Source organism: Suricata suricatta, chromosome X (assembly GCF_006229205.1).
Source record: "Suricata suricatta isolate VVHF042 chromosome X, meerkat_22Aug2017_6uvM2_HiC, whole genome shotgun sequence".
Classification (NCBI taxonomy): Eukaryota; Metazoa; Chordata; class Mammalia; order Carnivora; family Herpestidae; genus Suricata; species Suricata suricatta.
The window spans coordinates 92,106,210-92,133,864 of NC_043717.1; the positions used below are offsets into that span (position 1 = coordinate 92,106,210).

General features: G+C 43.0%; 2 protein-coding genes across 2 annotated transcripts; one reads left to right on the forward strand and one right to left on the reverse strand.

The window, feature by feature from the left end:
• Positions 1-564: 564 nt before the first annotated feature.
• GPR119 (G protein-coupled receptor 119) lies at positions 565-1,587 on the reverse strand. Its single transcript, XM_029929522.1, has one exon. It carries the CDS (start codon positions 1,585-1,587, stop codon positions 565-567), a length of 1,023 nt encoding a protein of 340 aa, XP_029785382.1.
• Positions 1,588-7,375: 5,788 nt separating this feature from the next.
• On the forward strand, positions 7,376-25,680 carry RBMX2 (RNA binding motif protein X-linked 2). Its single transcript, XM_029929702.1, has 8 exons — positions 7,376-7,454; positions 14,118-14,267; positions 14,338-14,443; positions 14,630-14,745; positions 16,025-16,076; positions 22,258-22,387; positions 24,011-24,188; positions 24,645-25,680. The coding sequence occupies exons 1-8, from the start codon at positions 7,376-7,378 to the stop codon at positions 25,151-25,153; spliced, it is 1,320 nt and encodes a 439-aa protein (XP_029785562.1). The 3' UTR covers positions 25,154-25,680.
• Positions 25,681-27,655: the final 1,975 nt, after the last annotated feature.

A 27,655-nucleotide genomic window follows, 5' to 3' on the forward strand; every position in this document is an offset into this window, starting at 1 on the left:
CTAGCCATATGTGGCTGTTGAGCATGTGAAATATGGCTAGTTTGGATTGAGAGGTTCTGAAAGGTAGAACCCACACCAGATGCAAAATATTTAGCATGGAAAATAGTGCAGTAATTTTTATATTGATTACATATTGAAATTATGTTTTGGATATATTGGGTTAAATGAAACATTAACAGCAATTTTGCCTTTTTTAACCTTTTTAATAAGGTGGTCACTAGAAAATTTAAAGTTATGTGTGACCTGCATTATGTTTCTGTTGGATACTGCTACTCTAGTGTATTCAAGAATAGGATTTGATTTTTTAGCATTATTTCAGTAGTACATTTCTTTCTACCTACCTGTACAGGAGAGACAGATTCATTGCAAGAGAAGGATAGGGAGTAATGGAGATTCTCAAATGAGGAAATTGGTTACAGAAGAAAGTCAGCACCCTACCTCAGTTCCTCTCAGTCTGGGCTGGGGGTGGGGTAGTCAGCTGCTTGAAGCAAGTACTCTTTTCCCCTAGCTCTGATTTCCTAGTTGGGGCCCAAAGAGGGGAGGGAGAAGACACTTTGAAACTTCTCAACCCTTACCGTCTTCACCATCAAGCTGTGAGTGGGAGATAGTGGTGATAGCACAGGAACTTTCCCTGGGCCCCTCTGGGCTACCATCCCTGGCTGAGAGGAGGAGGAGGAATGAGGCGAGCCCCTTCTTCACTCCCAGGGCCATCTGGTAGAGCTGCTGCCGCACCTCCTTCTGCCAATAGGCATAGATGAGTGGGTTGAGCAGGGAGTTGCCCACACCGAGCAGCCACAGGTACCGTTCCAGCACCAGGTAGAGAGAGCACTTCTGGCAGGCCACCTGCACAATGCCAGTGATAAGGAATGGGGTCCAGGACAGAGTGAAGCTCCCAATGAGAACAGCCACGGTGCGGACAGCCTTGAAGTCACCGGGTGTCCGAGGAGGCCGGTATGCTCCGGCCATGGCTCCTGCTTGTTCCATCTTTCGGATCTGCTGGCTGTGCGTGGAGGCAATCTTGAGCATGTCACAGTAGAAGAAAACAAAGAGGAGCAGGGCTGGGAAGAAGCCAACGCAGGAGAGCGTCAGCACAAAGCGTGGATGAAACACAGCGAAGAAGCTGCAGGGACCCTGGTAGGTAGTCTGCTGGAATATGGGGATTCCAAGTGGGAGGAAACCAATGAGGTAAGACACGAACCACAGCCCGGCAATGCAGGACCCAGCCATGAGCCCATTCATTATCTGGAAGTAGCGGAGGGGCTGCTTGATGGCAAGGTACCTGTCAAAGGCAATCAGCATGACTGTGAGAACAGAGGCAGCTGCGGAAGAAGTAACAAATGCCATCCGAAGGCTGCACAGGGTCTTCTGTGTGGGCCGAGGTGGGCTGGAGAGCTGGTCTGTGACTAGGCCAGAGATGGCCACGCCAAGCAAGGTGTCGGCCACAGCCAGATTCAAGGTGAAGCAGAGACCGACACCATCATTCTTGTGGATCAGCAACAGCACAGCCACGGCCACTAGTGCATTGACAGCAATAATGAGGGAGGCCAGGACAGCAAGGGTCACTCCAAATGAGAAAGATGACTCCATGTCTTGAAGTGGCAGGATTTCCACTTACCAGGGCATTTTGGCTCTCCAGATGAAATTCTCATGGGCTGGGGGAGAGAGGGCTGAGTTCAGAGCTGCAGCAGAGATCTGGCCATCATTGGCAATCCAGGCTGGCTGCTTGCCATCTTTGAGATCCTGCTGATCACTAGGATTCACTCACCCTTTCTCTTTCAGTCCTCAGTCTCTTGCCTCTCTAGCTCTCTGAAGGCAGCAATCCCTGTGTAGCCTTCCTCCTGGCCGCGCCACTAGTCCCTCCCCCTCAAACTATCAAGTTACTAGACAATTCCCAAGTACCTGGTGCATACTGTCTCACCAGCCTCTCTTCCTCCATTGATGCTTCAAGGACTTTCTTTGGAGAACCTGGGGCATTCATTTGATCTCCTGTCTGGCAGAAGATATAATTGACTTTAATCACACTTTTTCTTCCTCCATAGCTTAATATTAAACTCCCACTTCTTTTCCTGAGCCTCAAGTACTAGCTTAACAACTGATCTCAGCTTAATTAAGCATTTGCTTAATAACAAACCCTCAGTTACTACTATTACTGCTTTCAATCAAGCAAGATGATCATAATCAGTTTAAGTGGGAAGTGAGGATGGGCGGGCTATTTCAGGGCCCAGCATACTTTTCAAGGGAGCTATCACACATTTAAGCTCTTTATCCGTTGCTTCCTAACACCTCAGATTCTAATTCTCTCAAATAGGGGGTACCATCCCCCTCTTTTTCATCCCTCAGATCTTGGCTGATTCAGAAAGGCAGGAACGTGAAAGCAGATAATTGTTAACAGTTGTTAATTCAGCTTCACCCAGAACCCACTCCCTGCCTAAAGCTGCTGTCTATTGGGTATACTCACTGAAAACATGTCTCTGGTCAGAAGTCGTGGTTGCCAGCCTTGCCTTTCTTGATCCCATAGCCCCGAGGTCTCCGAGGTCTCTCTGGGACAGGAGAAGAGGAGGCAAGCTGCATTCTGTCAAGTGTCTGCTGTAATACTTGGTTGTGGAATTTTCCATTTCCATGGCGGATGTGTTAGGCTGAAGGGGTGCAGTGTTGCCGAGGCAGGTGAGATGGGCTCAGGCAGGGCAGCTGTGTAGGTCACTCCTATTTTAAGTTGTATATCCATTTGTTCGGGTACATTAGAACTAACCTTTTGCCTGCTATTCTCGGATACCAAGAAGAGAGGGGTGGGGAGAAGAGTGGTTTGCAGCTTATTTACTCAGTTCAGGTGAGAGCACAAATGGGCAAGGTTAGTATTTTAAGTGAGGGAGTGGAGAGCAAGGCGCAGAGCTGGAGGCAAATATTATATTCCAGGATGTTTTGACAGTCGGAGAGGGCCGCTGACAGAGGTCCCTCCTACAAATGATCACAACGGCTGTGGCATGGGGACTTGGTACTCCAGATTCCAGTCTGAGAACAGTTCTTATGCTTTGGTACCTCCCTTAGGAAGCTGACTTCAGGTTGCTTAGTACCTGGCTTGATTTTATGCCTGGATCTAAGGTGTGCTCTTGTTTCCCTAGCTCTTGACTCCAGGAGTCAAGATGGTCCTTTTGAAGCCCATGCTCAAACTTGAGAGTGCATCAGAACCCCTTGGAAAGCTTGTTAACACACAGATTCTTGAGCCTCACCTGAGTTTTTAGATTATTTATGTCTGGGGTGGGCCAGATAATCTGCATTTCTAATAAGTTCCCCGCTGATGCTGATTCGGGGACCCCATTTGAGAACAAGTGCTCTAATGAAATGGGTTTTTAAAAAGTGATTCTTAACCTCAGCCGTGCTGTGGAGTTACTTGGTGATTCCAAAAATACTGATGTTTTGGATCACACTCCAAGAGATTCTGATACCATTAGTTTGGGGTGTGACCAATGCATCCAGAGTTTTGAAGGCTCCTCATGTGATTCTAATGCTCAGCGAGGGGCGAGAACCGCTGTTCATTGGCATAAACACAGGCTCTGGAGTTAGGACTCCTGAGGGCTAGCCCAATACTGTCTCTGTGATTTTGCCTGGACAAATGAATTCACCTCTCTGACTCAGCTGTGGCTTTTTCGTGTGTCAATAATTCCTATGCCACAGGGTTGTGGGGATAACAGAATGAGGTATGATGGGTATTAGAAGGCTTCATAACTATAAAATGTTACACAGGTATTTTTATCGAGTGTCTTCTAGTCTCTTGTTAATCAAAGTATGTATCAGATCAGAAGCATTGGTAGGACCCATGAGCTTAGTAGAAAAGCAGAATGTTGGGCCCTGCCCAAGACCTACTGAAACAGTCTGCATTGGAACAAGATCTCACATGATCTGTATGCACATTAAAGGTGTCCTTTCTCCCCAACCACTCTCGGGTGCCTGGTTATGTTGGTTTTACTTTTGCTGCTGTAACAAACTGCCACAAAATTAGTGGCTTCAACAACATAAATGTATTATCTTACCCTTCTTGAGGTCAGAAGTCTGAAACGGGTTTCACAGGGCCCCAAATCAAGGCATTAGCAGGGCTGGGTTTCTTTGGGAGGCACTAGGGGACAATAATTTCTTTGCCTTTTACAGCTTTTAGAGGCTGCCTGCATTCCTTGGCTCATGACACGTCATTCCAACCTCTGCTTCTATAGTCACATCTTCCCTGTCTCTGACTCTCCTGCTTCCCTCTTTCAAGGACTCTTGTGATTATATTGAGTCTACCTGGATAATCCCTGATATCCTCCCATGTCATGATCCTTAATCACATTTGCAAAGCGCCTTTTGCTGTATAAAATATTCATAGGTTCTGGGTATTAGGACATGCATATCTCTGGAGGGGGACAGTTTTCTGCCTACCATACTAGTGTGCTCTGCTGCCCGTGTCTCCTCCCTCCATCCCCCAAAGATGCTCCTCAGTGTAATCTTCCTTTGCTCATGTCCTAGACATTTATTTCTCTTACCCATCAACACTCTCTTGTTTTCTGCCTTACCCCTCAGGCACCCACAAGCTGATTTAAATAATCTAGGAAGCTTTGGAAAAGAGTGGGCTCCCTGTCATTGGAAGTATACAAGCAGAGCCTGAATGCTCACCTTAGAAACAATTCCTGCAATGATGCAAAACATCTGCAAAACATCGTTATTTCCATTGAGTTGTCTTTCAGTCCCTATGCAACCTATTTTTGATGGGCCTCTGGGAGTCTTCTATGCCTCAGCTCCCTCCCTTCTTAGCTATCCCCACCTCTGTGTCCTCCTTGGCCTTTTGTGTCCCTTTTCCCACACTACCACACAGACTCAGCTGTGTGTCCTTTGGCTGTGCCCATGCCGTGAAGTCAAGACCACAGAGAATGTGGTTCCTTCCTGGAAGGTCAGTGGTTAGTCCTTATGGTCCTAAGGGTGAGGGTTCTTGGAGTCTCCAGAGTGGAGCATTGAACAGGTAAACAAGTTGGGGTTGACAAAGGGGAGGAAGGTAAAGGATGAGAGGGCTTATTCTCAGGTCAAACTATCCCGTAACCAAAGCATTAAATGCTGGTTGTAGTGGGCTAAGGATGCAACGGAGTGCTTTATCTACCCTGAGGGCATGGGACCAAGGACCAGAGGTTTCAACTGGAATGAGCGTGGAGGAGAAGCCAGGCTTCAAAAGAGCCCACCGTTGGGGGCGCCTGGGTGGCTCAGTTGGTTGGGCGTCCAGCTTCGGCTCAGGTCATGATCTCGCGGTTCGTGGGTTTGAGCCCCGCGTCGGGCTCTATGCTGACAGCTAGCTCAGAGCCTGGAGCCTGCTTCTGATTCTGTATCTCCCTCTCTCTCTGACCCTCCCGTGCTTGTACTGTCTCTGTCTCTCAAAAATAAAAAAATAAATAAAATTAAAAAAAAAAGCCCACCTTTGGAGCCAGGCCCCTGGGAGAGGAGCTCTAGGAAGATATCCAAGACAAGTCACACCTAACTACTTGTAGTGCCTTGACCAGCCATCTACCTGTATGGTTTAGCTGTGTCTTGCCAGAGAACAAAAGCAGCAGTGACATTTAATATCCCTCTGCGAATGACTAGACTGTAAATCCATTGCTATTAAATATTATGCAGTGGTGTGAAAAGAATGGGATAGATTTATGTGTCCTGACACAGCCCTCCAAGGCATATTGTTGATTGATAAATCAAGTCACACATCAATATGTAGAGTCTGGACCCACTTGTGAAAATAAAATCCCAAATTCCAGCTTTATGTGTGTATAAATGCATGTTAACAGAGAGTGAATACCTTTGAGGAGGGGAGTGAGAAGCGGGGATGGAAACTGACTGTCACAATGTACTTGGAATACTTCTGACTTGTTAGGTATTTTCACAGTGAGGATGTATTCATGTAATTTCAAAAGAAAGGGGCACGTGGGAGACTCAGTCAGTTAAGTGTCTGACTTCAGCTCAGGTCATGATCTCACAGTTCGTGAGTTTGAGCCCCACATCGGGCTCTGTGCTGACAGTCTGGAGCCTGTTTGGCATTCTCTCTCTCTCTCTCTCTCTCTCTCTCTCTCTCTCTCTCTCTGTCAAAAAATAAATAAATAAACTTTAAAAAGAATAAAACCTTCCCAATAACAACCTCCTCCCCATTCCAGCTCAGGCACCACTTTGCAAAGGCCCTTTGCAGACCACAGACATATGCCTGTGTGCACACATGTACATAGTTATTCACTTGCTTTTGCTCATACTTTGTTACCTGCCTGTGCTACAGTTGTAGAAAGGATGTGTGTGTGTGTGTGTGTGTGTGTGTGGCAAGAAATGGCAGGGCAAAATGGGGTGAGCAAATCAGTATTTGAGGCTTTAGTCACTTCTTGCAGTGGGAGGCACTTTGATGAAACAGCCCTAGACTTCTGGGACTTCTGAACTGCCTTGTAGCAGTGATACCAGCTAACATTTAAGGGACCTTTAAATTCTGAGTACCGTGCTAAATGTACAACATATTCTCCTTTAAGCATCACAAAAATTCTATAAGGTAAGTCCTATTTATTCTCCAATTTCACAGATGGGCAAACCAAGGCATGCAGAAGATGACTTATTTGTCCAAGGCCGCATAGCTCATAAGCAGCAGGTGTTGGAAATTGTCAGGCCAGAAGCTTGTGTGGAACAGCCACCAAGAATTTGTCCAGTCTCTTATCGACCACAGAGACTACATGTTGTTCCCCCCCCTTTTTTTTTTGCCAGTTTGTGCCTCTGTGCCTTTGCACATCCTATTATCTCGACCTTCAAGCTGACACCTTTATACTTTGGGTTTTTTTTTCACAGGTGCCTGAGCTCAAATAGAAGACTGCCCCCCTTTTTGGGTCACTAAACCCCAGTAATTGTGGACAATGAGGATTTTTTTTTTTACTCTGAGTCCAAGGAAATATATGACTCTGCACTCATGTATACCTCTCCACTTATCTCCCCACTCCTGCTTTCCATTATTGCTAGTGCCTCTCTTTTAGCACTTTCTTATCTTTCATTTGCACTAATATTATAGCCTTCTAGCTGCTTGTCCTATCTTTCCCCGTGTTAACATCCCTTTCCAGCATGTTGATGGAGTGCCTCATCTGTGATCGTTACTATGCTCAGATTTTTTTCAGACATTCAAGTAATACCTTCTGAGATAGGTCTTATTATTCTCCCCACCTTAAAAGTGAGGAGGCTAAAAAAAAAAAAGTGAAGAAGCTGAGGCTTGGAGAGGCAAAGAGGCCTGTCCAAGGTTACCCAGCTAGAAAGCAGTGACAGCAGGGATTGGCATCCAATCTTACCTCGTCCAATGGCTTTTTTTGCTACTCCATGTTGCAGAAGCCTGGGTGTGACAGGCTGAGTAATGGCTTCCAAAGATGTCCACTTTCAAATCCCTGGAACCTGTGAATACCTTGCCTTATGTGGTGAAAGGGACTTTGCCGGTGGGATTAAGTAAAAATCTTGAGATGGGGTGATTATCCTGGGTATTGTGAGTGAGCCCAATGATATAATCCCAAGGGTCCTTGTAAGAGGGAGGCAGGAGGTCAGCGAGCAGTATTAGGAGGTGTGATGAGGGAAGCACAGGTTGGAGGGATGCAAGGAAGGGGTCACGAGCCAAAAATTGCAAGAGGCCTCCAGAAGTTAGAAAAGGCAAGGAGACAGATTCTCTCCAGAAGGAACCAGGCCTGCTCATGACACTTTGATGTCAAACTGCTTTCAGACTTCTGACCTTGAGAACTGTAAGGTAGTACATTGGTGGTATTTTAAGCACTAGGTTTGTGGGAATTTGTTACAGCAACAGTAGGAAACTAGTACATTGAACTAAACGGTTGATATGAGGAGACAATTTAACAACTGGGATCTGTTTATATTGCTACTTGGTAGTTCCTGCTACCTAAGAGACATTTGGTTGTAATACTACAAAAGTTTCTCCTTATCCAGGAAAGAGCAGCTTGGTGGCCTGAGATGCCAAATGCCAATGGCCATGATGCCCAGCAGAGGGCAGACACTCTGCAGGGAGAAACAATCCTTGGAAAGGCTTTGCTCCTGTTTTCCATATAAATAGGAAGGGTCTTTAAAAGGAAGAAATAATCCTTCTAGGCACTTGCAGGTTGCTTTGACTCTGTTGCATCTTAGCAATGCCTTCATGCAGGCCCCAGGAGCCCGTTGAATACAGAGATGTTTTGATTTGCCACCCAGGGCTCAGAACTTTCATGCTCGTTTTCTGTATTTATATTGTTGGGACTAGTGCATGGAAATCCTTCCCTGCCCTGCAGATTAGGAGTTGGGTAAAAAGGCACAAATACTTTTGCTTAATTCCCATAGCTTGTGCAATGGAGGTAGGGTGAGGGGAGAAAATATACATTCAGTTAACATTTCTTTTTTCATTGCAAGTCTTTCTTATCACACACACTTGACAATGCATGATCTCATTTAATCCTCACAATATGCCTGTGAGGTGATATTATCACCAATGCATACAGAAGTTACTTCAGGCTAACTGCTCAGAGTTCCACAGCCAGCAGATGGTAGAACTGGGATTTGAACCCAGGTCTGCCAAGTCTCAGAGCCTGTATTCATATAATGATGCTACCTGGTCTCTCCAGAACCGTAGTGTTGTTATAGAAATGTAAATTGCTGACCAGAGGCAGTGAAAGCTGTGTGGCATCATCCTATGGCTTTGAAAACTTGTGTCCAGTCTCATGATGGGTGCCAGCATCCATGGTGCACAAGAAGAATGCAGCCCTCCTCCATGCAGTGGCACTGGGCCTTGACCCAAAGCAGGCCTGCCATGTGTTTCATCTCTGAGGGCTTTGCTTGCTTCTCAGTTTGTCTTTCTGATCACCCATCTGTTCTAGTCCTTACAATGATGTGTCTCAGTTGTCTGGCTTCTCTGCCCCATGACAGAATCTGAAGACTTTCTCCTACTCTCTAGACCAGTGTTTCAACTGACTCTCCTGCTAACTGGCTTCTTCCCCTTGGTCTCAATATGTCATTTTATGATATGGCTTGGCAACAGAACACCCCAGAAATAACGAGAATGACTGACAAGAGGGTAAAGGCTGGTACTGCAAGGAATATTTTGGAGACTGGGGGTAGGGCCTGTAGTCATTGGCTTGGAGATTGACCTGCTTAGGTGCAACTGTGATGACCTTTTAGGACCTTCTACTCTAGGAAGGCTCCTGTCATCCCTCAAAACTCCTTTTCCATTCAGCCCGTTCACTTGGCCCACCTTCACTCATCCAACCTGGTCTGATGATCCCATTCAATTCAATTCCGCATGCGTGCTCCTGAGGCTTGTATGCTGACAGGAACTGAACATCATGAATTTAGAGTAAATGTGATTTGTGATCACAGGTGTGCTCTACTAGGATCAGAGGTATCTAATGGCCAGAAATTTCTTCTTCGCTCTCTCCATTTCTCCCCTGAAACTGGATTCTGCTTTTTCCCCCCTCTCTTACTGTTTTATTTTTTTTAATAGTTTATTGTAAAATTGGTTTCCATATAACACCCAGTGCTCTTCCCCACAAGTGCCCTCCTCCATTACCACCACCACCCTTCCCCCTCCCCCTCCCCCTTCAACCCTGACTAAAATGAACAAATCAGGAGACTATAGATGCTGGCGAGGATGTGGAGAAATGGGCACCCTCCTACACTGTTGGTGGCAATGTAAACTGGTGCAGCTGCTCTGGAAAACAGTATAGATTCTGCTTTTGAAGTCAGCTCATCAGAAACCTTAGCCACTTCTCAAATCAGTGCTGTTTGAGGTTTGGAAGTCTGCTTTGGCCTGGGCACTGGAGAAAGGTTGAACAAGAACAAGCAGGTGATAAAAGGACATCTGTTGCGCATCTTCTAGAAGGAATACTCACCCCTGGAAGTGATTTGTCCTCCGCTTCCTCAAGAGTGAGGGATTCTCTATCTAGCTCCTCAAGATTATACCCGAGAGTCAGACTGCTGAGAGTGAGCAGCTGTGCTGATCCTGGGGGGATGCCAGTGCGGGTGTGATTGTGCTTCTAATCTGTCAATATCTGACTCACATAACTCATGCCAGTTCTCTGCAACAGCTTTCTAAGCCTGTAAACTGCTCTGAATTATCTGTGGATGATGGTGTTCATAGATAATCCTTAGATGCTCTAATGTAGTGGTCCTTAGCTGTTGTTTAATGAACCGTGGAACCATTTTGGAATCTGTTGGAAGCTATGGACCTGCTCCTTAAAAATGCACATGGTCATGTTACATACACATCATGCAAGCAAATGCAGGGCCTGTGTATGGAGGGCCCTCTCTGGAGCCCATGTATGGATTCAGGTTAATGTCCTTGGAAGAGATGGTAAGATCTCCTGTTAACACAACACATCATTTCTTATTCTCTATTCCTCCAAGCAACCTATAATTAAGGAAAAGACCCTTTAAACAGATATATTTAACAGCTTTCTTCAACTCAAGGGAAGTGTGGCCCTTATCCACCCTCTCAGGCTTCTGTTTTGCTTCCATCTGGCAGCACTGTCCCTAGGTCTCCAGTGTGGGAGCAAGTAAGTACAGGATGGCATGTCGTTGGATTTTTGGGTCCTCTCAAGTCAACTTTCTTGATAGTGACATGCTTTGGACCAATTGGAAATAAATGGGGAAAAACACTGAAAGCTTAAAGGTCCTTCTGCGAAGAGAACTTTCCTGCGGTGTTTGACAACATTGATCACCTTTCACTCTCTTCTTGAATCTTGCTGCTTCATCTTCATCCATCCTCCTCCTCCTTGGTCTCCTTTGTTGGCTCCTTGGGTACTTTAGATTCAACAGTTCACCAGCTGAATTCATCAATTTTCTCCAAACCAGCCTTCCTCCATGCCCTTCTTACTGTAGAGACTAGTCACTACCCACCTAGCTCTCAACCGGAAACCTAAGTGCCATCCTCAGATGTTTACTCACTGCCCATATATACTTTAGTCAACATGTTTTGCCACTGAAATCTGTTGACTTTGGTTCTTCCCATCACAGCCAACTGGTCCGCCAGCATCAAGACTTCCATGCCTTTAATCAATCCTCCATATTTGTTACAAGGTGATCTGAAATAAAATTGACATTTTATTCCCAGGGTCAAGGGACAGTACTTGTATTTTACTTTCCCCCCAAATATATATCTTCTCTGTAGACTGAGCATGCTAACTTTTGTATTCTCATCACACTGTTTGCATATTACAGGTCCTCAACTAGTGGCTGGCTTGTTTATTAGTTGAATGACTGACTGATTAAGCCATCTGATCATTTCTCATTGCCTGCAGGCTGAAATCTGAACTTCCTTGCTGCATCTGCAAGGCCTTTCATAAAATGGCCTGAACCCTTTCATCTTCATGGGATTCCCTGCCCCATCCTGTCCCCTGGTCACACCATACGCTTTTCACACTTTGATGCATTTGCCTCTAGTGATTCTTCTGCTTGAAATGCTCTCTCTGCATGGCACCCATCCTGTCTTCCATCTTCATGGTGACTGCCTTCAAGGTGCAGCTCAACTTCCTCTGCCTCACCGTAGCTTTCCTTGACAATCTTCTTTCCAATCCCAGCTCCCTTTGACCCCCAGTAGTCAGAATTAATTGATTCCTCAACTGGTTCCAATAATATTTCATTCTTACCTTCATTTTGACCCTCATCCCTTTGTATTACATTTATTCCTATATGTAACTATCTGGCAACACAGTGAGCTATTCAGGAGCAGGGACTGGGTCTTGTGGTTTTGTTTATTGTAGTACCCCCAGCATCTACCCCAGCACCTGAGTACTCATAAACATAGAATACACCTTTATGTTGGTGTCATGTGTGTTCTTTACTTTTTAAAAGTATTTTTTCTTTAAAAAATACCAGCATGGGACATCCTGTCCTTTGCTATCTCTCTGAGGCAAACCACTGTCATCTCCTGCCTGAATTATTGCAAAGCTTCCTAGTCTCCCTGACTCTACCTTGCGTACTGTCCTCAACCCCACAGTTTGCAGCCAAGGTGATCTTGCTAAAATGTAAGCAATATTAAAATCCTTTGTTGGATTCTCATGTCAAATCTAAAGTTGCTACCCAACATGCCCCTGCCTGATCTGTTCCCCCCCCCCCCACTTATCCTATGCACGTTGGCTAAAGGTGCAGATGTTGGAGCCATACTACCTGGATTCAAATCCTGGCTCGACCACTGGCCAGTTGTGTGACATAGAGCAAGTGACTTAACCTCTCTGTGCCCCAGTTTCCTCATCTGCAAAATGGGGATAATAGTGTCTACCACATAGGATCATAGTGAAAAGTAAATGAGTTAATGTATGTAAAGTACCTAAAAAAGTGTCTGGTACATGGTGGGCACTAAATCAGATTTTGTTAAATAAACAAAAATCTGTCATTCTCTTTCTTTCCTGCTCCTCTCCAGCCACTCTGGCCTCCTTAGTGTTTCTCAGACACATTCCTGTCTCAGGATCTTTGCACTTAATGTTCACTCTGCCTGAACACTCTTCTCCCAGATATTCCATGGCTTGCTCCTCATCTTCTCGCAGGTCTCTGCCTCCATGCCATTTTATCAGGGAGGCCTTCTTTGACCCATCACCCTTTTAAAATAGCAACACTTTGTAACTCTCTGTCTCCTTACCCTTCATAAACAACATTGGATGTATGTTTACATGTCTGTTTTCCTTCTTCCCCAACAAGAATGTAAACTCCATGAAGACAGGAACTATCCTTGCCCTGTTTACTGTTATAACCCTAGTACCTCGAAGGGTGTCTAGCATATAATAGTTGCTGAATAAATATTTGTTGAATGAATGGACAAAAGACAAAAGTGAGAAAATAAAGTTCATGATCTCTCTGCCAAGATAACATGGCAATTAAAAAAGCGATCTCTGGATAAAGGGAAGAAAATTCTAATAGTATAGAAAGAAACATAGGGAAAAATAAAAGCCTCTCTCTTCCGATCCTCATCTGTTTCCCTAAAGGTAACCATATCTCTGTGTGTTTTCAATTTCATTAACCAGTAGTTATATTTGTTCTTGCTATATGTGCAGAAAAGTGTCTGAGGTTTGAGGTGCTGAGGGCTTAGAAAGGAAGAACCTGTATTTTCCAGGATCTTACAAAGTTACTGAATAGCTGGGTTGGAGTGGGAATGAAGAGAAACTGTCATTGGTGGATAGTCTCCCTTCTGCTTTTTGGCAGGACATTGGGTACGTGGTGAGTCATTAAGGGTATAATTGTCATCATCATCATCATCATCATCATCATCATCAAAGCACTTTTATGAAGTGCCTAATTTCTGGGGCTCTGAGCTAGGCCTATGCAGAGAACTACACAACTCTGGAACGCCACTTCTAAACCATGCATGTTCTTGCAGTCATTGATGTGGACACATGCAAGGTGGATTCAAAACTTCAATATGGCTTAAATCATGTACTGTCTACCACCATCTCTTCTATGAGTTCCTGGTTATTCTGTAGTGAAGTCTACCAACCAAATATACTTTGTCTCCTCAATGATATTAGCTCCCAAGGGCAGAGAACATAAACTTAACATTCCTGTCTACAGATTTGCTGTATAGGACAAACATAGATGCTCAGTAAGAATGGATTAGTTCAACCAAACCTGATAAGTAGAGGCAGAGTACCTCCTTTGAATTAACAAATTAACTCCTTTGAACCTCAGTTTCTTTATAAAATGAGTAGGGTAATTTTATCTATAGACTTTATGGAGTAGTGAGAATGGAGGGCCAATACATGTAAATTGATTAGCACACAACCTAGCATCTGCTCATCACTAGCTTTTTAACGACTTCTGCCGCCTACTCAAGTAGGAGCGAGACTATGAGAAAGGGTGAGGATAGCAGCTCTCACACAAATCTGGGCATTCAATTCCACTTATAGAGGCACACTGGTCAGTTGCCTATGCATTTGGATTTGAGGAAGAAAAAAAGATTTACCCTCTCACTTATCTTCTTCACTTTTCTGCTGTAATTCCTGGACAGGGATGCTTTGATGGGGGTGTGTGTGTGAGAGCGACTGGCTGGGAGTAGAAGCCCGTGTGGGGATTTGCACTGAGAGCAAAGGCTGCGACTAAAGTCGCCGTAACAGGCACCTTTTCCAGTCTTTATTCAGCATTTATAGCTAGCCTAATCAGTGTGAGGCGTCGTCCAGGAGCTGAGAGCCCTGCAATAAATCCGGCTCACATTCACGTCCCATTTCACAGAGGGAGGAAGCGAGGGGCTAGACAAAAATTCTCCGGTACCGCGAAACCGGCGGAGCAAGGTACGTCCTTTTCCGCGCTAGTGCGCAAGCGCCACTCCGTGGCGCTGTCCAACTCTTCCGGCGCGGTGAGAGCTCCGCGGAACCAATGGGCGTGCTGCGTCAGAGCTGCGCGTGCGCGATGCAGGCTCGCCCGGAAGTCCGTTACTAGCTGCTGAGCGCGGACCCGCGGAGATGAAGTAAGGCCTCAGCTTACCTGTGGAAAGTAGGGGCCGACCGCGGGAGGTGGCCCACCAGGGCTGGGGTGGTAGAGCGTCTGCCGGGCCGAGGGGCTGGAGAGGCGCGGAGACTGAAAAACTAGCCCCCTAGTTTTGCTCTCCCGTGCCTCTGGCGAGGCCGCACTTAACGTTCGCCTGTCTCTGCAGCCCTTTAACTAAAGTGAAGCTGATCAACGAGCTGAATGAGCGTGAAGTCCAGCTTGGGGTGGCAGATAAGGTGTCCTGGCACTCCGAGTACAAGGACAGCGCCTGGATCTTCCTGGGTGAGGTCCACATCTTTCTCTTCGCACTGCTCGTCATTCTGTCCTGCTTCCTAATATTTCAGCATTCCCGCCTTTCATTCCTCCTCGCATTCATCACACTTATTTCCCTCTGCTGTCTGCCCTTAAGTCCTTTTTTCGTATCTCTTTCCCCCCCCATTTCTAGTTGCTCTCCCTGCTAAATCAGTGCCTACGATAGTTACCCTTTGCCATTCACTGTGGTGAGCGTCTTGCCCCGTGGTTTGTCAGTGATGGCTGTTACTATACCGTGTTCACCCTCCCATTATACTGCTGAGGAAATTGAGGGGCAGAGCAGTTAATGGACTTAAGGTCACATAGGTAGTCTGTGGAGCAACCAGAACTATGGGATTCTGGTACTCATGTTCTTAGCCACTATCCTGTATTACTGCTAGCCCATCTATCCCCTTCCCTCAGTTCCTCATCTAATTAGCTCCCGCTTTCCGTTGATGCCCATATTATCATCTCTCTGTTCACTTTGTGTCACACCCAGTAATTTGACAGTTTGGTCAGAGAGGTTATTTCACCAGATACTGTGCTAAGCACTTTATATCTATTGTTTTATTTAATTCTTAAAACCGTTCTGTGAGGTAAGTACTAATATTCCCATTTTACAGATGAGGAAGGAAGGATTTGCAGAGGAATTTCTTTCCTATGGAATGCTCAACAGTTGTCTTAATAATCCTTAGTCTATGTGAGGTGGGGTTAAAATTTTCTAACTTAAACTGATTTTGGGTCTTAGTTGTTAATCTGTGGGTAAAAGAACAGGTGAGTTCAAGATATGTTTGTGGAAGCAGAGTTTTATGTTGGAAACTCTCTGCTTTGTACATAAGCTTTTGGGTGTGAGGAGTACTTGTTTGATTAGTGCTGACATGGAACTTTTCACTCAAAGCTAATCACTCCCTTTCCTGCCCTACTGCTGTACCGTATGTACACTTCTGTTGTGTCATCATACTGTGAGTTCTGTTTTTTTAAGGCTTATTTATTTTCGAGGGAGAGGGAGAGGGAGACAGGATCTGAAGTGGGCTCTGTGCTGACAGCAAAAAGCCTGATGCAAGGGTCAAACTCACTAACTGAGATCATGACCTGAGCTGCAGTTGGATGCCTAACTGACTGAGCCACTTAGGTGCCCCAGACTGAGTTCTTTGACGGTAGGCCCTGTGACTTACTCTTCTTTGCACCCCCAGTGCTGGGCACAGTGCATGGTATGTAATATACACCTGGTAAATGTTTGTGGAACTGAAATGTGGGTTTTTTCTTCTAGGAGGGCTTCCTTATGAACTGACTGAAGGGGACATCATTTGTGTGTTCTCACAGTAAGTCCTTTTTCGTTTCCTGCCTTCTGGGTCATCAGAGTGCGCTACTATAATGCATTTTGTGGCATCATAAAATCCATTTATTTTAATTCTAGGCTGATTGGCCTCTCTGCTTGGGGAGGCCTGGACCTTCTGCTCTAATCTAGATCAGCCTCAGGACATGGTTATAGAACTCTCCCAATATGGAAAATCTAAGAAGTTGTATAATTTAGGAGGCTGTCTTGGGGATTCTGGTCTATTTTCTTGCTCTTTCACTGAGGCTTGTTCAGCCTCGGCCTACACCTGACCAGACTGGAACTCACAAGAAGCCACTATGTTGAGCTCCTTGGGCTCCTACAAACTAAGGGTAACCCATGATCACAGGGCCCTTCTTGTGCACACCTGTGTGCTGTTGTAGGATTAGGGAAAAGCATGGAGGAATGGGGAAAAAGCAAAAGGTTTAAGCAGCAGGGTTTTTGTTTTTTTTTTTTTTTGTTTCTAGATGACCATAAGGTTAGTGACCAGAGCTAGTCTCTTTATCCAGAAGCTGAGAATTATAGCCTGGTGAAGAACAAGAATGAATATGTGAAACTTATGTTCTTCAGTCTTGTATGAGATGAAAGCAGCAGTCCTGGGGTGGGAGAGTGATTTGGCAGCTCACCTTGGTAGTGACAGCTGGTAGGAGAGGGACTGGGCACAACCCAGAGTGACACAGAGTGGTTAGACATCCCATAGGACTAGAGGGGCCCTGAGGACACAGGACTGTTGCGGAGAAGTTGCGTGTATAGGCAGAGGACAGTGGCAAAAGGGTTTGGGCAAGCAAACACAGCCAGCACATCATTGCAGAGACATTGCCATGGCAGTGGATGGTTGGACCATCCCATAGTTGGGACAGAGGCCCGTGGGAATGAAATTGGGCAGTACACATGAGAAGAAGGCCATGGTAGAGAGCAGCCCCCACTGGCAGAGTGCTCTGAGAGGGACAGAGGCTGCCTTCTCCAACTTCTGGGCAGCTGGAAGTTCGCAGCAGGTGCAGCCTATACTTTCCACCCCTTATGATACCTCTGCCTGGTTCAGCCTTCCACTTAGGGGCTGTTCTTATCTTATTTGCATTGAGTGGTCAGCTACTGTGTTTTTTATTCCAGTTCTCTATTCTGTCTACACACGTTGCTGACTGTTAAGATTGACATTGCCATTGATAACAGTGGTTTTCAAAAAATGTTTTGGTTTCTGATTCTCAAGATAATGTATAATCATTATAGAACATTTAGCAAAAAGGAAAAGCATAAAGAAGAAAATAGGATGTACTTTACGGAAAACCTTAACATATTGGTGTATTTCTTTATCTTTTTTTTAATGTTGGGCATTATTTCTAATATTTTGTGGTTATAAATTGTATTGCAGTATACATGGTAGTATATACATTTTTGTATGGATTCCTGATAGCTTCATTAGTGAATTACTGAATCAATACGTTAGCATTTTTAAGATGTTTTATAAATATAATCAAATTGCTCTCTGAAAAGGTTGTACCAATTTCTACTCTCACTAGAATGCCCATTTTTCTGAATCCTAATCACCTGTGGTAATTAAAAAAATATTTGTTGTATGGCTTCTCATTATTGTTTTATTTTGCCTTTATTTAATCATCAGTGAGGTTGAACTTTTCATAGATTTATACTCCATTGTTATGTTTTTAAGTGTCTATTTATATCCCTTGCTTGTTTTTCTTCTGTTGGTGTGTTCCTCATTTTATTAGTGATTTTACAAAAGCTCTTAATGGATATTAACTCTTTGTTATAACATTTTGTCATGTATTGAGTCACTGTGGGCTTATTTTACTTAACTTGATGTGTTAGACTACATTGCCATCATTATTATATCTTGATGCTCAAATTGTACCAGTGTGGTCTATAGGAATCTGTTTAAACAAGTTCCTATGTTTTTTCTTTTACTTTTTATGTTGAAATAATCTCAGGCTTAAAATAAGAAAGGTATTAAATAGTATAAAAAATATCTATTTCCCTTTTCCTTAAATATTAACATTTTACCACATTTGCTTTATCATTATTTCTCCCTGCGTTTACCTATTATTTTTTTCTGAATCATTTGAGCATCAGTTACAGACATGCCCATTTATCCCTAAATTCGTCAATGTGTATTTCCCCCAAAACAAGGGCATTCTCTTGTTTAACCTCAGTATGGTGATCAATTCAGGAAGCTAACACTGATACAATATTATTATCTAATCCATAGGCTTTATTCGGCTTCACCAGTTGTCCTGCTAAGGTTCTTTATAGAATTAGGGAAAACAATTGCTTTCTGGTCCTTAATCTGTGGTATAAACTGTAAATATTTTCTCCTAATTTGTCATTTGTATTTTGACTTTGTTGTGATTTTTTTTTTTGCTATGCAGAATTTTTAAAAATATTTTATTCATCCCTATATTTAAATTATGTGGTAAAATTGACTTTTTAGAGAGTGTGCAGTCCTGTGAGCTTTAATGTGCATGTAGGTTTGTGTAGTCACCTCCACAATTAGGATAAAGAACAACTCCATCACCCAAAAAACTCCTTTGTGCTGTCCCTTTATGGTCTCGTGCTCTAGTGTTTTATATGATCAACTTTGTCTTTTTTTTTATTGCTTCTGTATTTTGAGTCATAATTAGTATTTTTCCCCATCCCACATCTATATTCTCTTCTAGTACTTATATAGTTTCAGTTTTATGCATTGAAGTCTGATCCATTTAGGGTTATTCTGATAGTGTGAGATATAGATCCAGTTTCATGTTTTTTCAGTGGTTATTCAGTTATCTCCACATTTATAAAAAAGTCTGTATTTTCCCCAGCAAATTAAGATGTCACCCTTACTATATTACTAATTTTTCCATATATACTTGAGTTTCTTTATTGGCTTTCTTTTTTAAAATGTTTTTTATAAGGTTTATTTATTTTGAGAGAGAGAGAGAGAGAGAGAGAGAATATGTACGTAAACAGGGGAGGGTCAGAGAGAGAGAGAAAATCCCAGGCAGGCTCCCCACTGAGCAGGGCTTGATCTCCCGACCAACCTGACCCCCAAATCAAGAGTCAGATGCTTAACTGATTGAGGGACCCAGGCACCCCTCTTTATTGGCTTTCCATTCTCTTCTGTTGGTCTGTCTCTTCATGTGCCAGTACCACACTAAGTAATCATGGAACTTTTCAGTGTGTTTAGTGTCTGGGAGAGTTCCTCCTGTTCCTTTTTCTGTTTTGAAGTTTTTCCATCTATTCTTACATGTTCATTTGTCCATGAAAACTTTAGAAGCAACTTCTCCAGGTAAATAAAACAAAACTTGTATGATTTAATTTAAGTATTAACTTGGGGAAGATGTTGCTGTCTTTATGATGTTGAGTCATTCTATCCAAAAAGGGATGTCTCCATATTTATTCAAATCTGTGTGTGTCTTTTGGATTTAAAAAGTTTTCTTTATATAGACTTTGTGCATTGCTTGTTAAGTTTGTTTCTAATTATTTTATCTTTTTTGTTGCTGTTACAATTAGGGTTTCTCTTGGATCATATCTTTTAACTGATTATTGTATGTAAGAGAGTGACTTATTTTTTTTAACTTTCTATCCTATTACCTTACTTAATTGTTATACTGTTTTTATCATTAATTCTCTTGGGTTTTCGATGTACATACTATCCTATATAATCTTCAAACAGAGATAGTGTTACTACTTTTTCATTTTTTACATGTTTTCTTCTGTGTAATTGCATTGGCCAATACCTACAGTATTAAATAGTTTTTAGTAGTTCCTGACCTTAATTAAATTGGCCCAGGTACAGGTTTCCCCTGCTAGTCGAAGGTAGAGTGTTGGGGAAAGCTTTCTTTTTTTTCAGATTTCATTTTAATTTAATTAATTTATTTATTTATTTTAGAGCACATGAGCAACAGAGAGAGGGGCAGAGGAAGAGAGAGAGAGAATTTTAAGCAGGCTTCTGTGAAAGCTTTCTAAGCTGAAATGGTGTAAACTGGAGAATCAGTTATCATTTCATAAAAGCAAAAATCCTCCTCAGATTTCTTTCAGTTAGTGAAAACAGGTACTAATATAGGTCTTTTGTAAAAGCAAAGTGGCATAAAGTGAACATTGAAGTAGCCTGTATTTTCTGTTAGGTAAAGACACTAGATACCTGGCTGGGATGTATGTATGTGATCGTGTTACTAAATATCAATCAACTGTTTTTAAAATAAGTTTATTTATTTTGAGAGAGAGAGAGAGAACAGGAGCTGGGGAGGGTCAGTGAGGGCACAGGATCCGAAGAGGGCTCTGCGTTGACAGCAGAGAGCCTGATGTGGGACTCAAACTCATGAACCGTGAGATCCTGACCTGAGCCGAAGTCAGACCCTAAACTGACTGAGCCTCCCAGGCGCTCAATTCCTGTTTTATTTTTATGACTTTACTTTTAAATTTAGGAATCTTTAACTTATCTGGAATTTAACTTTGTACAGGAATAGGTAGAATTTTCTATTTAATCAGTTTTTGCTTTTATCTGTATTAATTCCCATCTGCTTTCTTTTTTTCCCCATCTCCTTTCTTTAGGTTTGTTTTCTTTTATATTTATTCTGTCTTTTTAACAATAAAACTCTTAAGGTTACAGATTTTTCTGAGTATGGTTTTTGCCCCATCCAGTAAGTTTTGGTTTATATTCTTTTCTCTCTCTTTCTCTCTCTCTTTTTTTTTAAAGTAGTCTGCCAGTTATCTTTTTCTTCATTTTATTTCACTTTCTCTTTCATATAGTTGTTAGCTAGGAGAGTAGGTTTCAAGTTTTAGTTAGTAGGGAATAACACTCACTTTTCGGAGACAGAGAGAGACAGAGCATGTGTGGGGGAGGGGCAGAGAGAAAGGGAGACAGAATCCAAAGCAGGGTCCAGGCTCTGAGGTGTCAGCACTAAGCCCTATGTGGGGCTCAAACTCAAACTGCGAGATAATGACTTGAGCTGAAGTCGGACACTTAAGCAACTGAGCCACCCAGGTGCCCCCACATCCAATTTTTTTAATGTTTATTTATTATTATTATTTTTTTAATGTTTATTTATTTTTTAATAGTTTATTGTCAAATTGGTTTCCATATAACACCCAGTGCTTCTCCCCACAAGTGCCCCCCACCATGACCATCACCCCCTCCCTCCCTCCCCCTCCCCCTTCAGCCCATGGTTCGTCTCCAGTATTCAGTAGTCTCCCTTGATCTGTGTCCCTCACTCTCCCCTGCTCTCTTTCCCCCTTCCTCTCCCCATGGTCCCCTGCTGAGGGTGTCATGCTAAGATACCATATGTTTGCATTCATAGGTTTAATGTTTATTTTTGAGAGAGGGAGACAGAGCGTGAGCAGGGGAGGGACAGAGAGAGAGGGAGACACAGAATCTGAAGCAGGCTCCAGGCTATGAGCTGTCTGCACAGAGCCTGATGCCAGAGATCATGACCTGAGCCGAAGTCGGATGCTTAACTGACTGAGCCACCCAGGCTCCCATAGGGTATTTTTTTTTACTTAAAATACTATTTCCAGCTATATAACATTGTGATTAGAGAACCTAGTCTGTTCTGTTTTTGGAGGTTATTGAGGGTTTTTGGAGGTTATAGTCAATTTTAGACTCTTTAAAAGAAATTGCCCTCTTTTTGTAAGATTTAAATGTATCTATATATCCAATAGTTTGACATTAATATTTAACGATATAATTGTTATATTTATTTGTATTTGTTATTTAATTATATATTGAGATGAATTCCTCTGACCTTATTTTTGTCAACATTATTATAAACTTAGAGTGGTGTGTTAAAATCTCTCTTAACTTTTGTTATTTGTTTCTCTTTGTGTTTCTAATAGTTCTATTAATTAAAATTTTTTATTTGTTAATTTATGCATAAAGTTTTATGGTATATCTTTGTAATATATTAGGATCTTTCTCTGTGTACAAGAGCTCTTTTAGTCCCATTTAAATATTTTTTGGCCTTGAATTCATCTTCAGTCTTAATATCACCACCCATGTTTTAATTGAGTATTCATGCTATATCCTTGTCAAATTTTTGTTTTTAACCTTCCTGTATCATCTTGTTCTAGATATGTCTCCTGTACAGACTATATTATTTGAGTTTTGTTTTGTCATTTAGTCTGAAAGTTTTTGCATTTTAAATCAATAGTGTCTTACTCTTTTATAAAATAAATAGATATGGGGAGATTGTTAACATTAATCTGGTGCGGGACAAGAAGACTGGGAAATCCAAAGGATTCTGTTTCCTCTGCTATGAAGACCAGAGGAGCACAATTCTCGCTGTTGACAATTTTAATGGGATCAAGGTGAGTGTGTTCACTAAGAAGGACTTGGCTGGACTTTTCCTGTATGTAGTGGGGGTTTGGTTTGATCTCCCACCTGACTGCATGGGTTCAAGAAAAGTACTGGTCAGCTGGGTGTGTGAGATGGTTGCAGAGGTGTGGGGACACACCGATCAGGAAATGATCCCAGGGAATAATTTCATTGGCTTATGACCCTACTAATACTTTTTCCTTTTCCTTGTGTTCTTCTTCCCAGAAGCGTAGGTACCCTGCACCACTCCCTTAAACCAAGCCTCTTGTTTCTCATCTTTGCATCCTCACACCCCACTCTCATCTCTGATGTATTGGGCAACAGGGAGACTAGCAAATATTGCTTTTCCATGCTATCCTCTCTCAGGGGATTTGGGGCTCTGTCATGGCTTCACGCTCTGAGACATAGCTTTGTGTATCTGTCATATGTCTCCAGTCACTTAGCATTACTGGGCCCTGGAAATTCTCTAGTTAAAGCCTGGTGACAAATTCTACAAAAATAACTCATTCTTTAGTTTTTTCTCCTCTATTCCTTCTCAGTTCACCCTTGGGCTGAGGGAAGGGGATTTGGCAAGTCAGGTTTATCGTACTCCACCCAGTTCCTGTGCTTATTTAGCAGTTGGATGAACCTTGTCATAGGTTGGGGAGTGACTTTTGACTTGGAGAGTTTGTCACTGATTGCACCAGTATGGAGCAGCTGGAGACTATAGGAGAGGATGGAAGAAGATTCTAGGCTTGATTTTCATGAGTCAGCAGGCAAATGGAGTCATCATAAAAGGGAGGTTTTCAAAAATGTTTTGAAAAGGGGGATAGGATAGATGACAGAAGCTACTGAGACTTAAAGACAAGAAGAAAAATATGCTCTTATGTGGGAATGACAAAAGCCAGACTTTTCAAATTTTGGATGGTTTTGCCTCTAGGATAAGTCTGCATCTGCCAGAATGTTTTTAAGTGAGGGGTTAATTTTTTGTTGTTCACCCAGCGAGTTGTCACTGAAAGTAAAAATATCTGTGCGAGCCATTTGTTCCAGTATGGTGGGGGTAGAACAAGGTATGAGGGCTTAAGAAAAAAGATTCCTTACCCCTTCTCATCTGTTGGTCTGACTTGGCCTCATCCTAATTGCTGTACCAAGAAAACAGCTGTAGCATTGCACTTGATTTCAGGAATTGTTTCTAGCTTTCAGGCCACGGTATGTTTTACTGTAAATTCATGTTACAGGTTAAGGGTAATTGATTGATCCTGCATGTGAATTCTCAGTTTCCCCTGCTACTTGTGCTTTGGACAGTACCACCCAGTCTTTTTCCACTTAATGCAAATGTAGAACATGAAGGTCACTGTGTGGCACACTGGGGTAAGCTGCTGAGGCTGCCTAGTATGACTGCCTCAGGGACCCCAGCTGCCCCTGGCCCCACCTGGCTGTCCCGAGTGGTGAGCCAGTTATTATCTGCGTATATGTGCTGTATCACACCAGTTGGACAAGTCCGCTTTAGAGATTTCCCCAGAAATAGAATTAGCAGGAAGGTAAAGGATGTGGTTCAAAGTATGGCTTTCTGCAGCTGGGTTCAAATAGTTTGATAGGAGGGCCATCTTTGCTGAAGCATTGCCTGTCTGTCTTAGATCAAAGGAAGAACTATCCGAGTGGATCATGTGTCTAACTATCGGGCTCCTAAGGACTCAGAAGAAATGGATGATATAACCAAACAACTCCATGAGAAGGGCTGTGGGGCTTACACCCCCTCAGTGAGTTCATCTGAGGGTTCTGAAGATGAGAAACCCGCAAAAAAACACAGAAAAGGTAAAGCGTTAAGACCCAAGAGAAGATTCTGGGTAGCGTGTTTATTCTTCCTAGTGTTCACTGAGAGTTGATAATCAGTTCTTTAGTGTAAAGGGGAAATGTGTTTGGGGAACCTTACTTTAATTGGGAAAGGAGAAGTATCAGTAGAAGACTAATGTTATGGGTTGAGTTCTGTCTCCTAAAATTCATACGTTAAAGCGCTAATTCCCCAGTACCTCAGAATGTGACTGTATTGGAGTTAGGGTGTTTAGAAAGGTAATTAAGGGGGAGAACTACCTTATACAGCAACTTGACATATCAAGGGTGACAGGTATCCAACTTGGCTTCTCACAGACACTTTTCTGGAAGTATAGATTATGACTGCTTCACAGTGCTGCCAACGATGCTTTCCTATTGCATACCCTCCCTCTCCTCCATCTTCCTTTCCTTATTGGTTGCGCCCCTTTTTTCCTCCAGACAAAAAGGAAAAAAAGAGAAGAAAGAAAGAAAAAGAGAAGACTGACCGGGAGGTACAGGCAGAGCAGCCAGCCTCCTCTTCATCACCCAGAAGCAAGGTGGTAAAGGAAAAGGATGACCCTGGCTCTAAAAAGCAAAGCAGCAAGAACTCAGAGAGGGGTCAGAAGTCAGAGTCCAGAGAGGTGCGGAGGCACCACACCAGCTCTCCCGAGGTCAGGACCATCTGCCGCGGTGGAGCAGAAGACAGAGAGAGGGAGCTGAAGAAGGAGAAGCCTAAGCATGAACATAGGTCTTCAACCAGGAGGGAAGAAAGAGAAGAAAAGAACAGGGATAGAGATAGGTGTCGAAGCTCAGACACACATTCCAGCCGGCACAGTGGGCGTTCTGAAGGGCGGAGTCGGAGAAGTAGAAGTAGGAGCCGAGACAAGTCCCACAGGCAGAAAAGGGCGTGGCGTTCCCGGGACCGGGACCGGGAGTCCTCTAACCCCAGGGACCACAGGCATCGTTGAAGCTGCAGCCTGTGACTGCCTGGTAGAATTGCAAATGAATTAGGCCTTTCAAATGCAATCATATTCAGTTATGCTTTCTATTACTATAAGTAAAATCTCTGAGGATGAATTCTTTTAATCCGTTGAGTATGAGAGTCATAGAGAGCTATAGTTTTAACAGCCAAATATCCTGGATTTTAAATTGAAATCCATTGTTCCTGGGAATATCTTCAGTACCTATTGGAGAAGGTATCCTAAATTTAGTTTCACAAACATGGCCCTCGATTTTATGACCTTAGTTTATGATGAAATTACCTGGAAAGGGGAAATATCAGGCAATTCTAGGATTCTGGTCTTTGTGCTAGATGTTTGGGTGACCTTTCCAGATGGCAGGTATAGCCATAGAACAGAGAAGTGTGGTTTAACCAGGTTTGGACAGCTTGATGTGAACGTGGTAGTGATTCCTAACAGCAGCCCGCTCCCTCTGCACCCCATCCTCCTTTTAAAAAAAATTTTATAAACGTCTTTTTTTGTGGTTTTTTTGTTAATGTGTCTACACATTTTTTTCCTTGCTGTTTATTTATTTACCTATTTATGTATGTACATATTTAATTTATATCGAGTTGAAATTCACATAAAATGAAATTAACCATTTTAAAGGGATAATTCAGTAGCATTTGGTACAGTCACAGTTTTGTAAAACCACCCCCACTGTCTAGTCCTAAAACATTTTCATCACTCCAGAATGAAACCCTGCCCCCATTAGGCAGTTACTCTCCATTCCCTTCCCCTCATCCCTGTCAACTACCAGTCTGCATTCCATTTCTGTGGAATACCTTTTCTGGACATTCCATATAAGCGGAATTGTACAATTTGTGGCCTTTTGTGTCTAGTGTCTTTCGCTTAGTATGATTTTGAGGTTCATCTATGTTGTACCATAGATCAGTACTTTGTTCCTTTTAAATAGTATCCGATTATATGGATATACCACATTTTGTTTATCCATTCATCAGTGAATGGACATTTGGGTTTCTACTCTTGGCTAGCCAGCCACTTTTCCACATTTCAGACATGCCAGGCTACTTGTGGGCCTAGTTTCCTTTCAAATTATTTGTTCTCACTGAGATGGGAACACCGGCAACTCCATTGCATATCCATCTGGTCTCCTTGGCAGTTTTTTCTCATCTTGAGAATCTTGCCCTTTTATTTTATCAATCAGTCCCTTATGAGTTTGGTAGGAGTTAGTTCCCAGGACCTTAATATCTCCGCTGAATTATTAAAATGTAATTTCTGACCCTGTAAAACAGAGGAATACATTTTTAATAGTGAGCGCATTTAGTTTACCTTGTATGTTATTTTGGGTCCAAGATTAGATGTGCAAGAGGTTTTTTAGGGGATCATGCCCATGAAAGAAAATGGGGAAGGAGACGGCCAGAGTCTGGGAAAGCAGTCAGATTCTGGTAGAGGTCTAACCTCTGGAGAAGAGGGGAGGAAAGAAGGAAGGTTGGGTAGGAAAAGTCTTCTACTGCTTTGGCATTCTGAGAATGTTTCAGCAAGACCAATAGTGAGTTCTTGACCAAAGTCGCCTGTCAGAGTTCGTATTAGATCAGCCTGGGTAAGCAGGAGTCCTTGCTGTGGTACCTCTGTTGGCCCTTGGAGCCATTTGCTTACGTATCCATTGTGCCAGCTGTGTGGTAGCCATTGACAAAGGCCAGTGCACCTGGCTGAGTCCTTTTGTGTGCTTGGCAGTTCAGTGCCTCTTCCATGATGGATGCTCTGATGGATGTTAACATGTGATACAGAAATATTCACACTTTGCCTACTCCCGCATGTCAGTTCACAGCATTTATACCACACCTTGTTTCTGATCTTCAGCCCTTTTCCTTCCAGTCTCCCAACTAGATGGTCAGGCCATTGGCCACTGCCTAGGATTCAGTATATATGCAATAAATATTCTCTATTTAGGCCACTTCTTTTACACCAAGTCAAGTGCACTGCTTGAGGTTCTGTCCATTGGAAAAATTTTCTTTCTCCGCCCCTGAATGTGGCTGTAATGCAGAAACATCGTCATTTTGTACCCACATACTGAGCAGACCCACCAAGCTCAATATGTTTTCTGCTCCAGCCGGTCATTGTGGAATCCCCATTTTGCTATAGGTGCAAAGATACAGGGGCTACCATTCTCTGCATCTTTTAGGTTTTTAGTAGTAGCACTGATCTACTCTGTCTCCCCTGAGATGTATTATTTTATGTGTTGGTTGGGGTTCTGCCAGGGAAACAACAAGTAGGATATATGTATCCTGCTGTAAGCCCAGTCCTAAGGAGAAAGCATACAGGCATGCCTTGTCTTACTGTACTTCGCTTAATTGTGCTTTACAGATAACTTTGTTTTGTTTTTGTTTTTGTTTTTTTTTGTTTTTTTTTTTTTTTTTTACAAATTAAGGGTCTGTGACAACCCTGTGTCCAGAAGTCTTGGTGTCATTTCCCCCACAGCATTTGCTTACTTCGTGTGTCTGTCATATT